Source organism: Neurospora tetrasperma (assembly GCF_000213175.1).
Source record: "Neurospora tetrasperma FGSC 2508 unplaced genomic scaffold NEUTE1scaffold_5, whole genome shotgun sequence".
Lineage (NCBI taxonomy): Eukaryota > Fungi > Ascomycota > Sordariomycetes > Sordariales > Sordariaceae > Neurospora > Neurospora tetrasperma.
In genome coordinates, this window is record NW_009799103.1 from 3,160,370 (window position 1) to 3,177,070 (window position 16,701).

General features: G+C 51.3%; 5 protein-coding genes across 5 annotated transcripts; 3 read left to right on the forward strand and 2 right to left on the reverse strand.

The window, feature by feature from the left end:
- Nucleotides 1-670: 670 nt before the first annotated feature.
- On the forward strand, nt 671-2,594 carry NEUTE1DRAFT_148227 (uncharacterized protein; the record flags this gene model as incomplete). Its single annotated transcript, XM_009855270.1, has 3 exons — nt 671-848; nt 917-1,418; nt 1,479-2,594. The coding sequence occupies 3 exons, from the start codon at nt 737-739 to the stop codon at nt 2,299-2,301; spliced, it is 1,437 nt and encodes a 478-aa protein (XP_009853572.1).
- Nucleotides 2,595-2,897: 303 nt separating this feature from the next.
- NEUTE1DRAFT_148228 (uncharacterized protein) lies at nt 2,898-6,285 on the forward strand (the record flags this gene model as incomplete). The annotated part of the gene is made up of 5 exons (XM_009855271.1): nt 2,898-2,981; nt 4,216-5,157; nt 5,271-5,585; nt 5,667-5,833; nt 5,920-6,285. 5 exons carry the CDS (start codon nt 2,898-2,900, stop codon nt 6,083-6,085), a joined length of 1,674 nt encoding a protein of 557 aa, XP_009853573.1.
- A 1,324-nt stretch (nt 6,286-7,609) lies between these two features.
- On the forward strand, nt 7,610-7,873 carry NEUTE1DRAFT_103200 (uncharacterized protein; the record flags this gene model as incomplete). The annotated part of the gene is made up of 2 exons (XM_009855272.1): nt 7,610-7,757; nt 7,827-7,873. The coding sequence occupies 2 exons, from the start codon at nt 7,610-7,612 to the stop codon at nt 7,871-7,873; spliced, it is 195 nt and encodes a 64-aa protein (XP_009853574.1).
- Nucleotides 7,874-8,388: 515 nt separating this feature from the next.
- On the reverse strand, nt 8,389-9,102 carry NEUTE1DRAFT_117907 (uncharacterized protein; the record flags this gene model as incomplete). The annotated part of the gene is made up of 2 exons (XM_009855273.1): nt 8,389-8,497; nt 8,532-9,102. The coding sequence occupies 2 exons, from the start codon at nt 8,984-8,986 to the stop codon at nt 8,437-8,439; spliced, it is 516 nt and encodes a 171-aa protein (XP_009853575.1).
- A 2,806-nt stretch (nt 9,103-11,908) lies between these two features.
- Nucleotides 11,909-14,435, reverse strand: NEUTE1DRAFT_86469 (uncharacterized protein; the record flags this gene model as incomplete). The annotated part of the gene is made up of 3 exons (XM_009855274.1): nt 11,909-12,898; nt 12,975-13,808; nt 13,873-14,435. 3 exons carry the CDS (start codon nt 14,087-14,089, stop codon nt 12,348-12,350), a joined length of 1,602 nt encoding a protein of 533 aa, XP_009853576.1.
- Between the last annotated feature and the right edge of the window lie 2,266 nt (nt 14,436-16,701).

Consider the following 16,701-nt stretch of genomic DNA (forward strand, 5'->3'; position numbering starts at 1 on the left):
CTGAATGGATTTCACCACAGCAGCGCAGTAGGTAGAGGTAGGTAATGCCATTGATGCCGGGAACGAGACGGGATCTTCAGGTTCGACAAGCCACCTACCCTCCACCAGGGGCCCGGGCACGCACATTGAGCGCTCTCGATTGAGGAGGGGGGTCGAGCTGGAGATTGAGTGCCCGGCCACCATCCCATCCCACACACGACTCGTCACACGCACAAATTGCACAGCCCACTCCCGCTCACTCGCCGGCTTCAGCTACATAGTACCTTCACCTGTCTTGTCGCGTGGAATGGAAACTACCAAGGTTCTACCATAGTTCTCCCAAGGACAAGGTCAGGCCTTCTTGACTTCCGCATCATCGTGTGTGGTCCCCACTCTCCCGACTTCCATGTCTGAAACCGTCTCCAGATTTTCTTATTCAGTCTTTTTCTTCACTTCAACTTTTTTATTCCCGCCGTAGCGCATCCTTCTTTGTTGTTCAGGGCGAGGCAGTGTGGCTCTGGACCCCATCACCTCGGTCTCATACTACCTGTCATTCGTTGAAGCGTCGCGCCCTTTCTTTCTTTCTTTCTTTCTTTCTTACAATCTCCTGGACTTGGCATTTGATCGCTCTCTGTCTATCTTTCGCATCATCTAGAGTCACTAAGCGCATGCTATTACTCGAAAAAGTCTTGGCAACATCAGATATCGAGCTGAGCGGCGGGCCGGCCACTCAACCGCAAACACCATACCATACATCATGAGGACAACATCATCGCCAAGAGGGGCGAAATGGCTCACAGCTCTCTTCGCCGCCGCAGCTTGTTTGCTGCCGGCAGCAAATGCCCAAGGCTACGCTATCGATACCACAGGTACAGCGGCCACTTGAGCACTTCAGCCTGTAGTGTCTATTGCAGACGCAGCTAACATTGCCTTGCAGATAACATCCGTGCCTCCGCAAAGACGCTAGCCTTCGACTTGATGAAATTCTACAACGGCAACCAGTCGGGCCAAATCCCAGGTATCCTGCCCGGTCCGCCCTCCGATGGAAAAGGCGACTACTACTGGTGGGAAGGCGGCGCCCTGATGGGCACCATGATTGATTACTGGCACTTGACCGGCGACACCACCTACAACGATGTCATCACCCAGGGTATTCTTCACCAAGTCGGCGATAATCGCGACTTTCAACCCTTGAACTTCACGGCCTCGCTTGGCAACGACGACCAAGGATTCTGGGGCATGACCGCCATGCTTGCCGCCGAAAACAAGTTCCCCAACCCGCCCGCTGACCAGCCCCAGTGGCTTGCCCTTGCTCAGGCCGTCTGGGCCACCCAAGCCGCGCCTGACCGCCACGACGATACCTGTAACGGTGGTTTGCGATGGCAGATTCCTCCTACGAACAACGGCTACGACTACAAGAATACCATTGCCAACGCCATGTAAGTATACATATCAGAACCAATTTCCGAGCTGCCTAGTTAGCTAACCAAACCCCCTAGCTTCTTCAACATGGGCGCCCGTCTCGCCCGCTACACCCGCAACGAAACTTACGCCACCTGGGCCACCAAGCAATTCCAATGGATCTACGACGTCAACTACATCGACCACGATTCCTGGAAAGTCTACGATGGCGGGCACGTCGAGCATAACTGCACGGACATCAACAAGGCGCAGTTCAGCTACAGCGCCGCCATACTCGTCCAGGGCGCCGCCTTCATGTACAACTACACGGAAGGTGACGCCGCCACGCAAGACATGTGGAAAACCCGCATCGAGAAACTCACCGAAGGTCTTTTTCGCGATTTTTTCCCCAAAGGCATCGCCTTCGAACTCGCCTGCGAGGGCCGCCAGGGCGCCTGCACGCCCGACATGGTGAGCTTCAAGGGGTACGTGCACCGCTGGATGGCCATGGTGACGCAGATCGCGCCCTTTACGCGGGACACCATCCTCCCTGTCCTCAAAACCTCAGCTGAAGCGGCAGCGAAGCAATGCACGGGCGGATCCACAGGGCGAGTGTGCGGCTTCTACTGGTCCGGGGGTGTCTTTGTCGATCCCGCCGTGGACAAGACTACCGGTGCGGGAGAGGCTATGGATGTTCTCGCGGCTGTGTCGAGTCTCCTTATTGATGAAGCCGACCCGCCAGTGACGAACACGACGGGTGGTACCAGCAAGGGAGATCCAAACGCGGGAACGGGAAGTAGGCATGCTACCGAGCCAGCAAAGCCGATTACTACGGCGGATAAGGCTGGGGCGGCTATGTGCACGATATTGCTGATAGCGGGAGGTATTGCGATTTGGATTTTTATGAACTTGGGGGATTGAGTTGATGATTTCCATGAATGAGAGTTTGGAGAAGGGGATGTATGTGCAGATATGCTCATGATTCTGTATACTCACATCTTTGGGTTCTTTTGGTATGAGACCGGGTAAATAATGGGCCGGCGTTATGTACAGGGGGGGCTTCTTCTTCTTCTTCTTCTTCTTCTTCTTGTATATGTAGCACGTTTTGATACCACCATATTTCTGGCACTACGCTGTCACGGTTTGAGATGAGGATGACTGAAGAGCAACAGCTCTTCCAATCCCCAATAAATATCGCCGAATTCAAAGGCCAAGGAAAGAAGAGGCCGCTTCGGGGCAACCAACATCTCTTTTTATTGCATGGAGGGTAACCAAGGAGGCGCTGCCTGCCCCAACTTCCATCCATATCTTGCTTCTCCTCGGATATCGAGATAATCGACTAACAAATCTTCCCCGTTCATGTTTTCTTTTGTTTGTTTCGCGATTACCGATTCTCTTTTCGATACTAGGAGGCACGTGCTATTGATCATCACCTTGACCGCCTCCTATGTACATGCCTAAGCAGCTCCAGGCCCCCAAGCGAACTGGAACCCAACGAACTGTGTTGTTTGGGTCTCATGGCAAAAGCGGAGCCACGCCGTCGATCACCACGCTACTTTGATCAACAACGGCCACCACCACCACCACCACCCACCACGCATGTAAGAAGTCATTGGATTTTTACTTAGTGTAGGTACTTTTCCAACCTTACTGCTGCACAAGCTCGCGACAAAAAAACGGCTGATCCCATTCCCGAGCTGACAAGTGGGTTTAGAAAATGTTTCAGTGTCTTCGCTTGGTTGGAATCTTCTGATACTAGGTACCTAGGTACATGCCTACATACCCTGGCTGCCTGGACAGATGGACAGGACAGGACGAGCGGGAATTCCATCCGGAAAAAAAAAAAATAGCAAGGTGACATCGATACCGCTATACATACGGCAGTGCATCATCGACCGACCGTTTACATACCTAACTAGTGCAAGGGGTTTCGACAAAATCTCCGATCGATTCATGTACACTATGTACTGTACTGTAGTGTAGTATAGGCAAAAAAAAAAGGTCCCACAGCGAAAGAAGACGCACGATCGGGTACAAACCCATGGCAACTTCACTGGCCGATGACTGGACCGAGTTCGTGACGGCTCAAACTACCTTACGTACTGTTGCTCGGACTGTACTGTACATTACATCGGCCACGCTTCCTCACAAAGACAGAGCCCCATACATGTAGCGACCAGACACAGAAGGACAGAGTGAATCACTGGTGCACAGCCGTCCGGGTAATGGGTTCGTTGGTAATCTGTCTCAGGGTCTTGAGAAATCGGGGCTGGGGGGGTTTCTTTCTGTTCTGTTCTGTTCTGTTCTTCCTCAACCTTCTTGAGACATGAACCAGGAACAAGTCAAGAAAAAAAAAAAAAAAAAAGTGTCCGATTGGGACTGGACTGTCGAAATCTCCGTACTATACAATGATGCTCGAGTCCGTATATCACTCAGGGGGGGTTGGTTGAACTTGACTTGCCTCGGTATAAATAGGTACCTATATCTTTTGGATGGCTACCTACCTACATCAGGACCAGACTTGAAAGTATTGGACTACTGACCTACCACCAGTCAGTCAGTCAGTCAGTCATCGGGCATCTTCTTCTCCAACCAACAACACCTCTGGTTGCCGCGTTCTACTTCTACTCAACAAAGCAGCCGTAGTTCACAGAAGAGATGATGATGATGATGATAGACCTCTCACACCTCCTTCCACTAGGGATACCTCTACCCAGTCCTACCAGTTTTGTAGGGATTTTCCTAATCGGTGTGAGTACCTACCTACCTACCTACCTTACCTACCTTACCTACTCCTGCCCTTGACTTGCAACAATCACTAACACCGTCTTCCAGACCTCCATCCTCTTATCCTCCATCCTCCTCTCCGCCATCTACAACCTCACCCTGCACCCGCTCGCCCGCCACCCGGGCCCCTTTCTCCACCGCGCCTCCATCCTCCCCTATTTGTACCGCCAAATCACCGGCACGCTCCCCTGCTCCATCCTCGACTTCCACGCGCGGTACGGGCCCGTGGTGCGCATCTCGCCCAATGCTATGTCTTTTGCCGACCCGCAAGCCTGGAAGGACATTTACGGCCATCGGCCCCATGGCGAAGAAGAGTTTGCCAAGCTCAATCTCTTTTACCGGATCAAAGGCAGCCCGCCGAGTCTGCTGAGTGAAACAAAAGAGGCGCACGGGACGCTGAGGAAGTTGATGGCGCAGGGGTTCAGTGATCGGAGCATGAGGGCGCAGGAGGGGATTATTGGGGGGTATGTGAGTGCGTTGATTAGGGGGTTGAGGGGCAATTGTTCTTCTTCTGGGAAGAGGGAGGACGTGGTGAAGCAGCAAGATGGGGGAGTTCAAGTTGTGTCGGAGGAGGAGGAAAAGGAAACGACGGTCATAAACATGAAGAACACGAACACGAAGCAAACGGAGAACAACCAAAAAGAGGAACATGATGAACGTGTACCGCTTGACATGGTAAGCTGGTATAATTGGACTACCTTTGACATCATTGGCGACTTGGCCTTTGGCGAGCCGTTTGGGTGTCTGGAGAAGGCCGAGTACGATCCGTGGGTGGACGCGGTGGGGAAGAGTGTGCGGTTCGGCTGCGTCATGTTCGCCCTCAGGCTTTTGGGGCTGGAGGACTGGGTGTGTCCGCTTGTTCGGAAATTGAGCGGCAATGCCAGACGGTTTCATCGGAAAAGAACGATGGATAAGCTGCAGAGGAGGGTGAAGCTGACGAAGGAGAGGCCGGACTTCTTGGAGGGGTTGTTGCAGAAGAGAGAGGAGTGGGTGAGTTCATGTCCCCCCCCCCCCTTTTTTTTTGCTGGTGGCTACCTTAACTGAAGCCCGAGAATATGGTGATGATGATGGATGCTGACAAGTGAGCTTTTGACAACCTCTAGGGCATAGACATGGACGCACTCGCGGCCAATGCAAGTCTGTTGATCGTCGCCGGTTCGGAAACGACTGCAACACTCTTGGCTGGAGCAACATATATGCTGCTGAGGGATCCCGAGGCAATGAAGAAGCTGACTGAGGAAGTTCGCTCGACCTTCAAATCCGAGGAAGAAATCACCCTTTCGTCCGTGGGCAACCTCGAGTACATGCTGGCCTGCTTGAACGAGGCTATGCGTCTCTATCCTCCTGTCCCTATCGGTATGCCTCGCGTTGTTCCCAAGGGCGGTGCCAAGGTTGCGGGCACATTCGTTCCAGAAGGTGTAAGTTTTCATTTCCTTCAGGAAGAGCTTGGTATTATGGCGGCCATAGACTGACCAAATTTTTTCTTTCTATCGACAAAGACCGTTGTTGCTGTATGGCACTGGGCAACAAGCCACAATGAGCAGCATTTTGTCGAACCATTCGAGTTCCATCCTGAGCGGTGGATGCAGGATCCCCGGTTTGCCAACGACAGGTTAGATGCGGTACAACCTTTTAGCGTTGGACCAAGGAATTGTATTGGTCGGAGGTGAGTGAATCATTCCCTTAGTGTTTCGGCACTTTGTTCTCTTCCTCCTTGTTCGTTGGCTGACGAATCGCCCTCTTCTATCACAGCCTCGCCATCGCGGAGATGAGGCTCATCCTTACCAAAGTCGTCTATAACTTTGATATGCAGCTCGCAAACCCTGACAAGGACTGGCTGGATCAACATATCTATACTTTGTGGGAGAAACACCCGCTTCCGGTCTATTTGACCCCGGTCGAAAGGCACGGTGTATAGCCTGGAGACAGTCAGTGATGGTTTCACTCATGTTTTTCTCCAACTAACGTATACGCTGGGGGAGGGGACAAGGTGTTCTGGATGAAAGGGATCACGAGAGTCCACATCATCGGGACCTAGTCCTGAAGGATGGACCGAAGGCGATATCCGTGGTAACAGTCAAGACTTGCATCTGTAATATTATATCGGTTGTAGATTTGTCCTCGTGGCGTCTAGAGGTAGTCACCAAGCAACGACGAACTGCCTGGGCATCGTCTTTGTCATCGATGCTGATAGTATCATGTTCCCCTACCATTTTTCTTGGGCCGCTACTCTCTGTCGAGTGAATTGCTTCCTGTCAAATACTAGTAGGACCAGAGACTCGAGGAGTAACAGATTTGACTTGATCATGCACGCAGTGCTAGTGTGAGTTTGTAAGCATTCGTTCTGGAAGGTGTGAGTGGAAGTCGTACCCCACCCAGGTTTTCTCTTCTCACTGCAGTCGGGTATATCAAGCCCGCCAATTATGGTAACCATTTCCCCACACATTGCTCTTTCCCAGAGTCTCGATTCTCTGATGTTGTCATGACCATGGCAAAAGTTGCAAGCATATGATTGGGCAGTTATAAGCTGTAAACTACTGCGTACAGATTCATCAATGCACGTCGGCACTTCCCTACTACACTGTCTAAACATGGCCGCTCGGCGTTGCGGTTCCAGTCTCACTGCGATTGACATAACATGTAAGAGAGTTTGGCTCGTACGATACTTTCGGGTTGCATTCCTTTCTTCAATGTTCTCTTGGGCGTACGTAAGACGCAACATTGGCCCACTGGGCCTATCTATCTTTGCCACAGACCTACGGTGAGATCATCCGTCCTTTGTTCTAATCCAGCAGGACGAAGATATTCGCTTGTGTTACTATGTGTGCGGCGGGATTCTGAGTTACACAAATTGTGAGAAGAGGGTGAACGAGAAAACAATTGAGGTCGTCAATTAGAGCTCTTGACACTCTATTAGTTCTAGCGTATCCAGCTACCACCTAGCGTACTGAACCGTTGGTGATTTCGACCTGGCACATGTAGGCTCAGTAACAGGATGTCTTATTCTTCTTAACAAACGGGAGCAATTGGCCTCATGATGCATCCAGTCATGATTCCTGAATGCGGAGCCCGATTGGTTATACCAAAATCCTTCTCTACTACGCCAATTTCCTCTATGCAACCTCATGCTTACAGGTTTACTAACAAACTCGTATTAGCAGAGAGGGGGTGATCAGCAAAGGCAGACCGAATGATCATGAAGCCTTGTCTTCAGATGCCGCGAAGCCGTCTGGAAGAGACGCAACCAGCCTGCCAATTTCATGACGGATGAAGCCATCAAGAAGTATATAAAGTGCCCTCATTCCTGCAACTTGCCAACAGCTTCTTTCTCCCTTGCCTGATCCATTAGCCTTCCTCCCTCAAGACCTTCCTCCAACACTAGTCTACTAGTCGACTCCCTTTTCAAGCCTTCAGTATGCAACTTCTCCATCTTGTTTCGGCCATGGCGACTTTGGTCGCTTCAGTCCAGGGAACCGTCTGGCTTGGACAGTCGTGCAGTGGATCTGGTTACGACTGCACCGACGACTTCAATAGTGTTGCTGTTTGCAATGGTCGTCAGTGGGTACTGTCCGCACAATGCGGAAGAGCTTGTAAGTGAAACTCCTCACCCTTTACACACCTAAGTACGTAGCTCTTTTGTGGCTAACCCTTGAGTTTAGGCTGCGTTTGGCCGGGTGGCGATCCTGCTCCATGGTGCAGGTGCTAAACGCAAGTTAGACACCCTGATGTTTTGTTTTGTTATTGGGTGTGGCAGTCGCTGATATTGGGGCAGTTGATGGTAGCTTTCGTCCATGTGTGGGGGTGACCAACCTGAGGAACATCACTTGAAGCTGGCATTTCTTTCGGACATTCAGCTGCTCTCCCATAGCCCTAGGTTTCAAGGGGTGATGGTGTATGGACTCGACTGGCAGAGGACGAGAAAAAAGAACATAATTGTGTATTATGTCCCAGAAAACATTCCCATTCACCTTCGAAACTTCAGTTGACGAGGAGAAATTCTTTTTCCAACAATCAATCCGTTTAGTTGAGGTGTGACAGTGATGGTCACTAGACCCAATTGCAAGTTCCAGCTTCGATTGTGCTGCCTCCTTGCAGTGGTTAACTTCCTTTTCGAGACCTGCCGACTCTCTTGGAGGGCTCACTCATTCACAGCTCAAGGGGTTTGGGTGCACGAGGCTCACAAAAGACACCATCACGGAATACCATTGCAAGGAAACTTGTAAACGGACTAATTGATCCGATACCAATATTCATTTATATTGTTATCCTTCAGACTTGATCCCCTAGCATAGACGCCGTGTAACCGTTTGTTTCTCTCACTACCCACAACCTAAGCACCAATACCAGCCATCTCACTCTTGTACTTCCCCGCAACCGGGCAAACGGCGCCCTCGCTGGCGCTCTTCAAATCCGGGTGTTCGTGGACCTTGCCCTTGTGATGTGCGACCTTGGCCTTGGTGACAGGGCACTCGGCATCCTCCGGCGCGCCCTCAATGTTGGGATGATCGGGGGACAGAACCGTCGTCGCTGTGCCGACCACAGGGCAGACCTCATCGTCCATCTCCTTGGACTTGGGCTCGTTGACAATGCGGCTGTTGAGGGCGGGGCAGGCCGAGGCGTCGTCCAAGCGCTTGAGACCCTCGGGCTGGGACACTTGAGGGTGCTTGTGGAGGTTGTGGTGGTGATCGGTTGAGGCCCCCACGACCGGGCATGTTTGGCCGGGCTGGGAGAGATCGATGTCCGGGTGGCTGGGAGGGAGAGTCGAGTTTGTGGTGCCAACGACAGGGCAGACCTGGGGGTTCGAGGTGGCGCCGGTCATTGTGATTCTTGGTATTTGTTTGTTTTGGGGATGTGTTGATGTGCGATGGGATCGTGAGACTTGGTAATCGAGCTGACTGTTCTTTCAGTTACTTGATGCGATTGATTTGTCGACAGATGGTAAAATGTTGTGGAGGAGAGGTTTCGCTTGGGAGGACAGAGATATATTAAAAAATATGCGATACAGTGTGACAGCGACCAGGTGACCTTGGGTGCCGTGGGTGTGCGTACCTACCCGACGGGAACCTAACAAACGATCGTTCCTTCCCTTGTTGGCGAGATCACTCGGGATGCAGGAGCGGTGACAGTGTCAAGAAGAGGAGGCAGCTGCAGCGGCTTGTACGTAGCCTGTCAAGGGGAGTGACAGAATTAAGGGTACATTACATTACATGGATGCGCATTACCGTTTTGGGGCATTCATCATCAACAAAAGCTTCAATTGTTGACCTGGAATTGCATCTTCAATCTTCAAATACCTATGCCTACAACAGCTTGAATTCTGTTCAAAACTGACCGGGTTTCTTTGGAGTGCAACTCGTAGGCATTTAGACCATTTATTTCCAAGAAAGCCAAAGTCAACGGCGCCCTTCGCTTTGGTGAACGGTGTACCTACCTACACTACAGTTCTGGTCCGCCCATTCTCATCCCCTCTCGAGAGCCCCTCAAGGAGGATCGTCCCATGATGTTTCCCATGACGTATCCACAGAATGCAGGCAGCGGCCCCAGGGCTCGAACGTTCCAATCACAGCAAATACATATGTAAACTACTCCACAATCAGGGGATCGTGGAAAATGTGGAGCCGGTCTCTGGCTCCGGACGGACCCCAAAACCTAGAATCGTCTTATGTACACTGCATTAAGTTCCATGATAAGCCGCCCCTTGCTAGATGCTGTGGTCTCGTCTTCTCTCTCTCCCCAGTTTGTCTTTCTTGTATGTATCACATCACCGAATGCACATAGAAACGTGCAATTGAATACATGGGCAAATAAATTCTATCACCGACTGCCTGTCGTCTGTGTGTGATCAATCCCCCCTGGAGCGGTCTGACGAGACGCCTAACAAGTCTCACCTCTATTCGGTCCCGTCAACGAACCGGGCAGCTAAAGATGAGCATGTAAGAGCGAAAAAGAAGTTGTGCCTTTCATTCTCATGTACAAGGAACTCTGACTTGCCCTTTTACCCGGCCTGCTGTGTCTCCAGGCCTTTGTCATGTCCTACGGCAGGAGAAGGTGGTTGGAAGGCGAAATGACAGAAAATGCTTAAAGTGTCATCGAAGAAGATCATCTACTATGTAAGAAAAGATCTCGCTTCCATCCTATGTAGATGAGGCCAATGGAAGTCATTTACGCAGCGAAATTCGGACAACGACACCAAGAACGCCGCATCAGCTTCAGCACGTGACAAGGCCAAGCGATAGCCGACATGGCATTATTATCTCTCCAATTTTCAATGCCAACTACATTACCTTCGACCGTCATCAGTAGTGTAAACACCATCAGCATTGGGTCAACCAGCCGGTGAAAAGAAACGATCACGAGCTAAAGAGACAAAGGGTAGAGTGACAAAGCGATCAGAACCACTGGCATGTCGTATTGAATTTCTCCTTTTTTATTCTTTGTTTTCTTTATCTCATTTTTCTTTAGTTTCTTTTTTCTTAGGGTCCCATTTCCCTTTGATCTTCTTTCTTCCTTTTGACCTGCTTCATTCTTCTTCTTGTCTTTCATATTGAATCTTTGCTTGAAACCATTAGACTGTTCTCCTGGCTTCCAGTAAGTTCCTTCGAGTATCTACCAAGTACCATAGTACCTATCGGCAGCAGCCAAGTTGGCAAAACTCAAGTATGTATCCGACAAACACTGCGATCGCCGCGGGGGTCTGGACGGGCAAAACAAACGGCGAGTTAACGCGCGCGCCCGTACCGGCCAACGGGACCACGTGGTATGTAGGCTAGGTATTGTAGATGAATGGTGGGACCGACCAGACGGGAGGTAGGTAGGTAGTGAGACGGAAAAAAAGGTGAAGAGAAGTTCGGACCAAGGAAACATCCCGTCGGTGATCTCATCCCAACGTCAGTCAGTCAGTCAGCTTTTTAAGCTTATTCCAACCACCGCCGAGCCATGGAAAAGGTGTTCGTTGTGTAACAATAACCAACCACGCCAACCAAGACATCTCCTACAGAAGCGCGATGTGGTCTTTTTTTTTTTTTCTTTTTCTTCTAGTGATGAGAAAAAAAAAAAAATCAATTCTCGGCTGTAGACATTTTCTTCTGCCGGATGCAGTTAGCTTGAGGAATCAAGATCCAAGTTTTCACGTGTAATAACATATATGAGAAGGGGAAACCAGGAAAGAACGAGACAGTGAGGGACAAGACACCTTGGACAAGACAGCCTTGCCTTGCCTTGTCTACCTACCTACCTGTTTTTGCAAGGTGAAGGCTACTTTTACCAATAATATTCTTCTCTCTCTCTCTCTCTCTCTCTCTCTCTTGTTTGTGTTTCTCAAAATGAGACTGATACACGTCAGACCTGTGTCAATATCACGTAAGCCATGTACATATGTAATTTATTTTATTTTGTTCAACAGGTCGAGGTCGTCATACATAATCCGATATCATCACAGTCCAGATGTTTCAGATGAGCTGTCCATGTCCGGGAATATCGTTGCTGTGAGAACCGAGACTCGGACATTCTGAAACAAAAGGGCTGGATTAACCTTCTTCTGGAAGAAGACGAGTACCTAGCGACATGACGTGTTGCAGTGGACACAGCAGGCTCTAATGATGATGAAATCTTTGCCAGAACACGATACTGCTAAGATTGTAAGCAAAGGTTCGTTACAGGTACAAATAGGTAAAAGTTCAGTCGAGTCGAGTCAACCTCGGCTTCAACTCATTAGATTCTCACGCAAGGCTCACAAGATTTCGCGTCATAGTATGAATTAAGAAAATAAAGAAATGATGTATACTAAAATTTGGTACGTATATAGATGCGCTGGAATGTATGTAGATAATCGAGCAGCCATTACGCCGTTATCCAGAAAGATATATTGACACCCGACATACAATTGTGTCGTATGTACACGGCGTTGCATGGCCTGACTCTCATGCTCTCAACAACAACGTTTGCCATTTCTTCTAATGCGACTTTCAACCGTCAAGTGTGTTTGCGTTTGCGTTTGGGGGTATCTTATCACCAACTTCCCTCTCAGCTTTCCAAGATGATCGAACCGACTTGAAAGGAACCCCTCTTTAAGAGTAGTTCCAATTCAAATATCAGATGAGATCAGAACATGACTACAGCTTGTTTGTTTTCTAGTTTTTTGCGTTTCCTTGTTTGGTCTCTCTTAAATTTGGACATCAAATTTAAAGGAGCAAGCTAGCAGTTCCGAGAACGGCAGCCATCAGGACACCGGTGGCGGCGCCCTTGGAGACAGCGCCATTCTCCTCCTTGGGGCCGTCAACGGTGGTCTTGGTGCAGATATCGGTGCCCTCAAGAGCAGACTTCTTGACCCAGACCTTGGGTTCGCCAGCGCCCATGTAGGCGGTGATCTGGCCGAGGCCGTCGGCAGTGGTCGTGGCGCAGCTGAGGACCTCGACAACCTCGTCAGAGTCGCGGAAGCCGCCAACGGACATCTGGTAGCTGTCGCCCTTGGACGACTTGTTGGTGACGCAGAACACGACCGAGTTCTCGGCGGGGCCCTTTTGCTGGCAGAAGTGGTTGGTGTCGGCAATCAGGACATTGGACGTCTGCTTGACGTAGGTAGGCGACTGCTTGATGGCGTTCTTGCGGACCTTGTTGAGGGTCTGGGCAAGAACGTAGAGGGGCGCCGAGGTGTTGTAGCTGGACGTCCAGAGGGGCTCGCGGTTCTCAGGGGTCGCGCCGCCCGTGAAGTGCTGCTCCTGACCTTGGTAGACTGTTGATTGTGTCAGATCAGTGATTTTCTGATGCGCAGAAAAGGGAAAATGCGAAAACAAATATGTGTGTCTTACCAGTAGGGATACCGTCGTTCATGATAACGTAGGTCATGGCGTTCTTGGCGAGGGCCATATCTTGGTTCTGGCTGGCAAAGCGAGGCATATCGTGGTTCTCGATGAAGGTACCGAGGGCAAGAGTGTCGTTGCAGCTGTCTTGGGCCTGGGCGCGGATCTCGCCGAGGCGCTCAAAGGAACCGCCGTTGAAGGCCGCGTTCAAGGGATAGTAGTCGAGGTAGTTGGGCATGCCGGGGAGGAGGTTCTTGGACTTGTTCTGGTAGCGGCACATGTCCTCGGTGACACCGGTCAAAACCTCACCGAGAGCGAAAACGCCGGAAGCCTGGACAAATTGGGGCAGGAACTCATCGTTGACGTGCTTGGCGGCATCGATACGGAGACCATCGATGGAATAGGTCGAGACGAGATTCTTGATCCACTTGGTGAAAAGGCTGACAACATCGGGGGACTCGGTCTTGAGATCGGCGAGAGCAATGCCATAGGGATAGAGCCAGCAGTCCTGGTAGTTGGTGGCGTTCTCCCACTCGGTAACGTTGCAGTACGGGTGGAAGTATTTCTTGTCGTTGAACGGCTTGAACACGGAGTAGTCGACCTTGGGGGGCACAACATTGTCGAACTCTTGCGCCATGTGGTTCACGACAACGTCAACCATGAGGAACATGTCACGCTTGTGGATCTCATCAATGAGGTTCTTGAGGTCCTCCTCGGTACCGAATTTGGGGTTGACCTGGGTGAGATCCTGCGACCAGTAACCGTGGTAGGGCTCGCCAACGGCGGTGTTCTTATCCTCGTTCTTGATGACGGGGCTGATCTGGATGGCATCGAAGCCCATACCTGTACGTATTCTGTCGGCTGCTGGGCTCACAAAACGGGCATGAGACAGGCTGGCCAAACTTACCTTGGATATAATCCAACTTGTTGGTAAGGCCCTTCCAAGTACCACCGCAAAACTCGTACAGCTTGCAGTCGACCGAACCGCCGTCGTCGCGAGCGAAACGGTCGATCATGACCTGGTAGATGGATCGGGACTTCCACGCCTCAGCGTCGGCGGCGGCAGCATAACCGGAAAAGCTCAGGGCCGCCGCAATGGCGCCCGTCAAAAGAGATGACCGCATGTTGTTGTGTGTTTCTGGTGGATGTTGAGTTTGTCGTCGTTGTCGTCTTGGTCAACGCGGGTTGTGAATAACGGGTTTATTTTCAACGAATGGCTCTTTCTGGTCCCTTTCTTTCCTTCTTCCTTCTCAAAGAGTGGCTGTTTCTCCGATCTTTCGACACCGTCCGGAAAACGAGGGGAGGGATGGCGCAAAGGGGAGTAAACAAAAGCGAGTGTCTACGGGCAAACCGATGGTTGGAAAGACCGAAGGAAAGAGCGCAGGCAAATAAAAAATGGGATTCAATTCGCGATATACTACAAAATGAGTGACTGGTGGAATGGCGACAAGCGACTAGCACCGGAAGGACGGGATTTTGGTTGTGGAGAGAGGGAGAGAAAAGAAGACCGGGAGATGAGTCCGGGTTGGGATGGCTAGGAGAAGGGTCGTCCAGAGTACGAGGAGTGACAAGGAAGGTACGAGGTCAGGAACGGCTTGTGATTGGCTGGTGGTGCCTTTTTCTTACCTCGGAAGGGATGAACGCCGGCCCTGCTCGGGGATGCTGCGAACCACGAGACCCAGGGAAGCCCACCACACCTGCAAATCACCAACCTTATGCTGCTGAGATCTGCCAGCCCGCAATTGCGAGGACTCCAGTCGCTATACGATAGCCTCGACAGCGGCCTTTTTTCTGCCACGGACAACGGCACAAGGACGGCAGGACAACAGCCAGATCGTGGAGAAGGCCAGCCAGGGGGTAGAAGGAGTTACCCTTTTGGGGGGCATTCTAAAAGCGTCTCATGTCGCCCAAGAAGATCCCAACAAGTCTCAATTTCAGAACGGACAGGGAGATCGGTCACTAGTGAGGGTTAGCTGAGGGCCGTTAGGGTTGGACGAGGAGGGCAGCACCAGGGCAGGGAGTGTGGTGACGGTGGGCGAAAAGGGGCGAAGCGACTGAGGGGGGGAGGATCATGGAGCAGCCAAGACCAGAAAATAAATGAACAGGCCAGGGTTGCCGGTATTGCTTTAATCTGTGATTGACCCGACACCCACTGTCAATCAAATCCGTGGGCAATTCAATCCTCGTGGGTTTCCATAAATGAAGCGAACCCACTTGGTGTTGGTATGTATGTAGCAGTGATGCAGGTCCCTTTTTCTCTTCAAGTGTTTTGAGGTGGTTGTCCCATTGTTTCCTACACTGCATTGATGGCAAGAGTCGGTGAGACGAGACGAGGTGCCTGGTGACCGTGGTGGAGGGTGACAGCCTGCTAGTGTGTCAAACGTTGCAGTGGTGGTGTTCACTCATTGTTGGCACAGCGGGCAAAGTTCACATTATCCAAACAAGTCGCTGACCACCTACCCGGCACCTCAATCAGTACCATACCCAAGACTGACACGGTGCAGTGTGGTGGCACAGTACTTATGTACCTGCGTAATGTAAAGTAAAGAAGGTAAACCGCGTAACGACCGTTATTGCATCCAGAGGTATGTATCATGCGGGACGGGAGCTGTAGGACTTGAAGATTTGGACACTAGGTAAGCATGGCATTGTCCGACCCGGCCCATTGCGCACTAGGTTGAAATGTTTATGCCATCATGCGATTCACGACGCCGGCGGGATCTAGGGGTTTAAACCACCAGCAACCTAAAAGAGAGGGATACGAGCCGGTCGGGTCTTATAAACCCAGAGCGGCGTAGTTCAGGCGCTATGAATTACGCGAGATTTTCTCGAATTTTCCCGGGCGGAGAAGCACGGTCCACCTTGGAGGTACCCCCGCCGCTGTTCCTGTCCACTGCGGCTGCCCACTGAGGTCAGCTCTGGCCGGCCGGGCAGGGCAGCCCCTTTCCCTCTTTTCCCGATTCTCGACTACCGCTTGTCCGATCCACAAAGCAGCCCTCTTGGCAGCCCACTGTAGCCCACCCATTTCCACCACTCTGTGCCAATCAATCAGAAACCCGGCTATTCGTTCCGTCGTCGGTCCAGCCAGAACTCCTCCCACCTTGTCCAATACGGGACAACGCCCACTTCAGCCAATCCCGACTCCATACCTATGTACACCACATACCGTTACTAGCAAAGCCATCTTGTTCGACAGCTTCCATGTTCTACACTACTACCCGTCCTTATTATTGGCATGTTGCAGATGGCCACCTCCCCACTGCCAAAGATTGGGAAGAACACGGCCAGGGCAGCATCACGGCGAGACACCACCGCAGTGCAGATCTATCAGATTACATACCTACACTACACTACAGAGAGACGGAGTGAGGGAAAGAGAGAGCCCTGCCCTGCCCTGCCCTGCCTACGGTAGCAGGCCTACCTTGTAGGGTGTTCTCTGCGACGACGCCAGGTATCGCGACACACGCGACGGGAGCGATTCGAACACGAAAAGAATGGAAGAATAGAACACCTTAGCACCCCGCTGCCAAGGAACGCGAGATCCAGCAAACAAGGCTCAGTCTCGTACCATGAAACTGAACCCATCGGCTGCCAGGTACTCCCCTTCTCCTGCCCGGGCTCCAGCAACCAGGCTTGTTGTTGGCTGCTGTCTGAGTCTCTTGTTGCCGTCATTGTTCTCGACCTTGTTACGACATCGTATGGTATGCTATGCTGGCTGACTCTTTTTGTGCCGGAC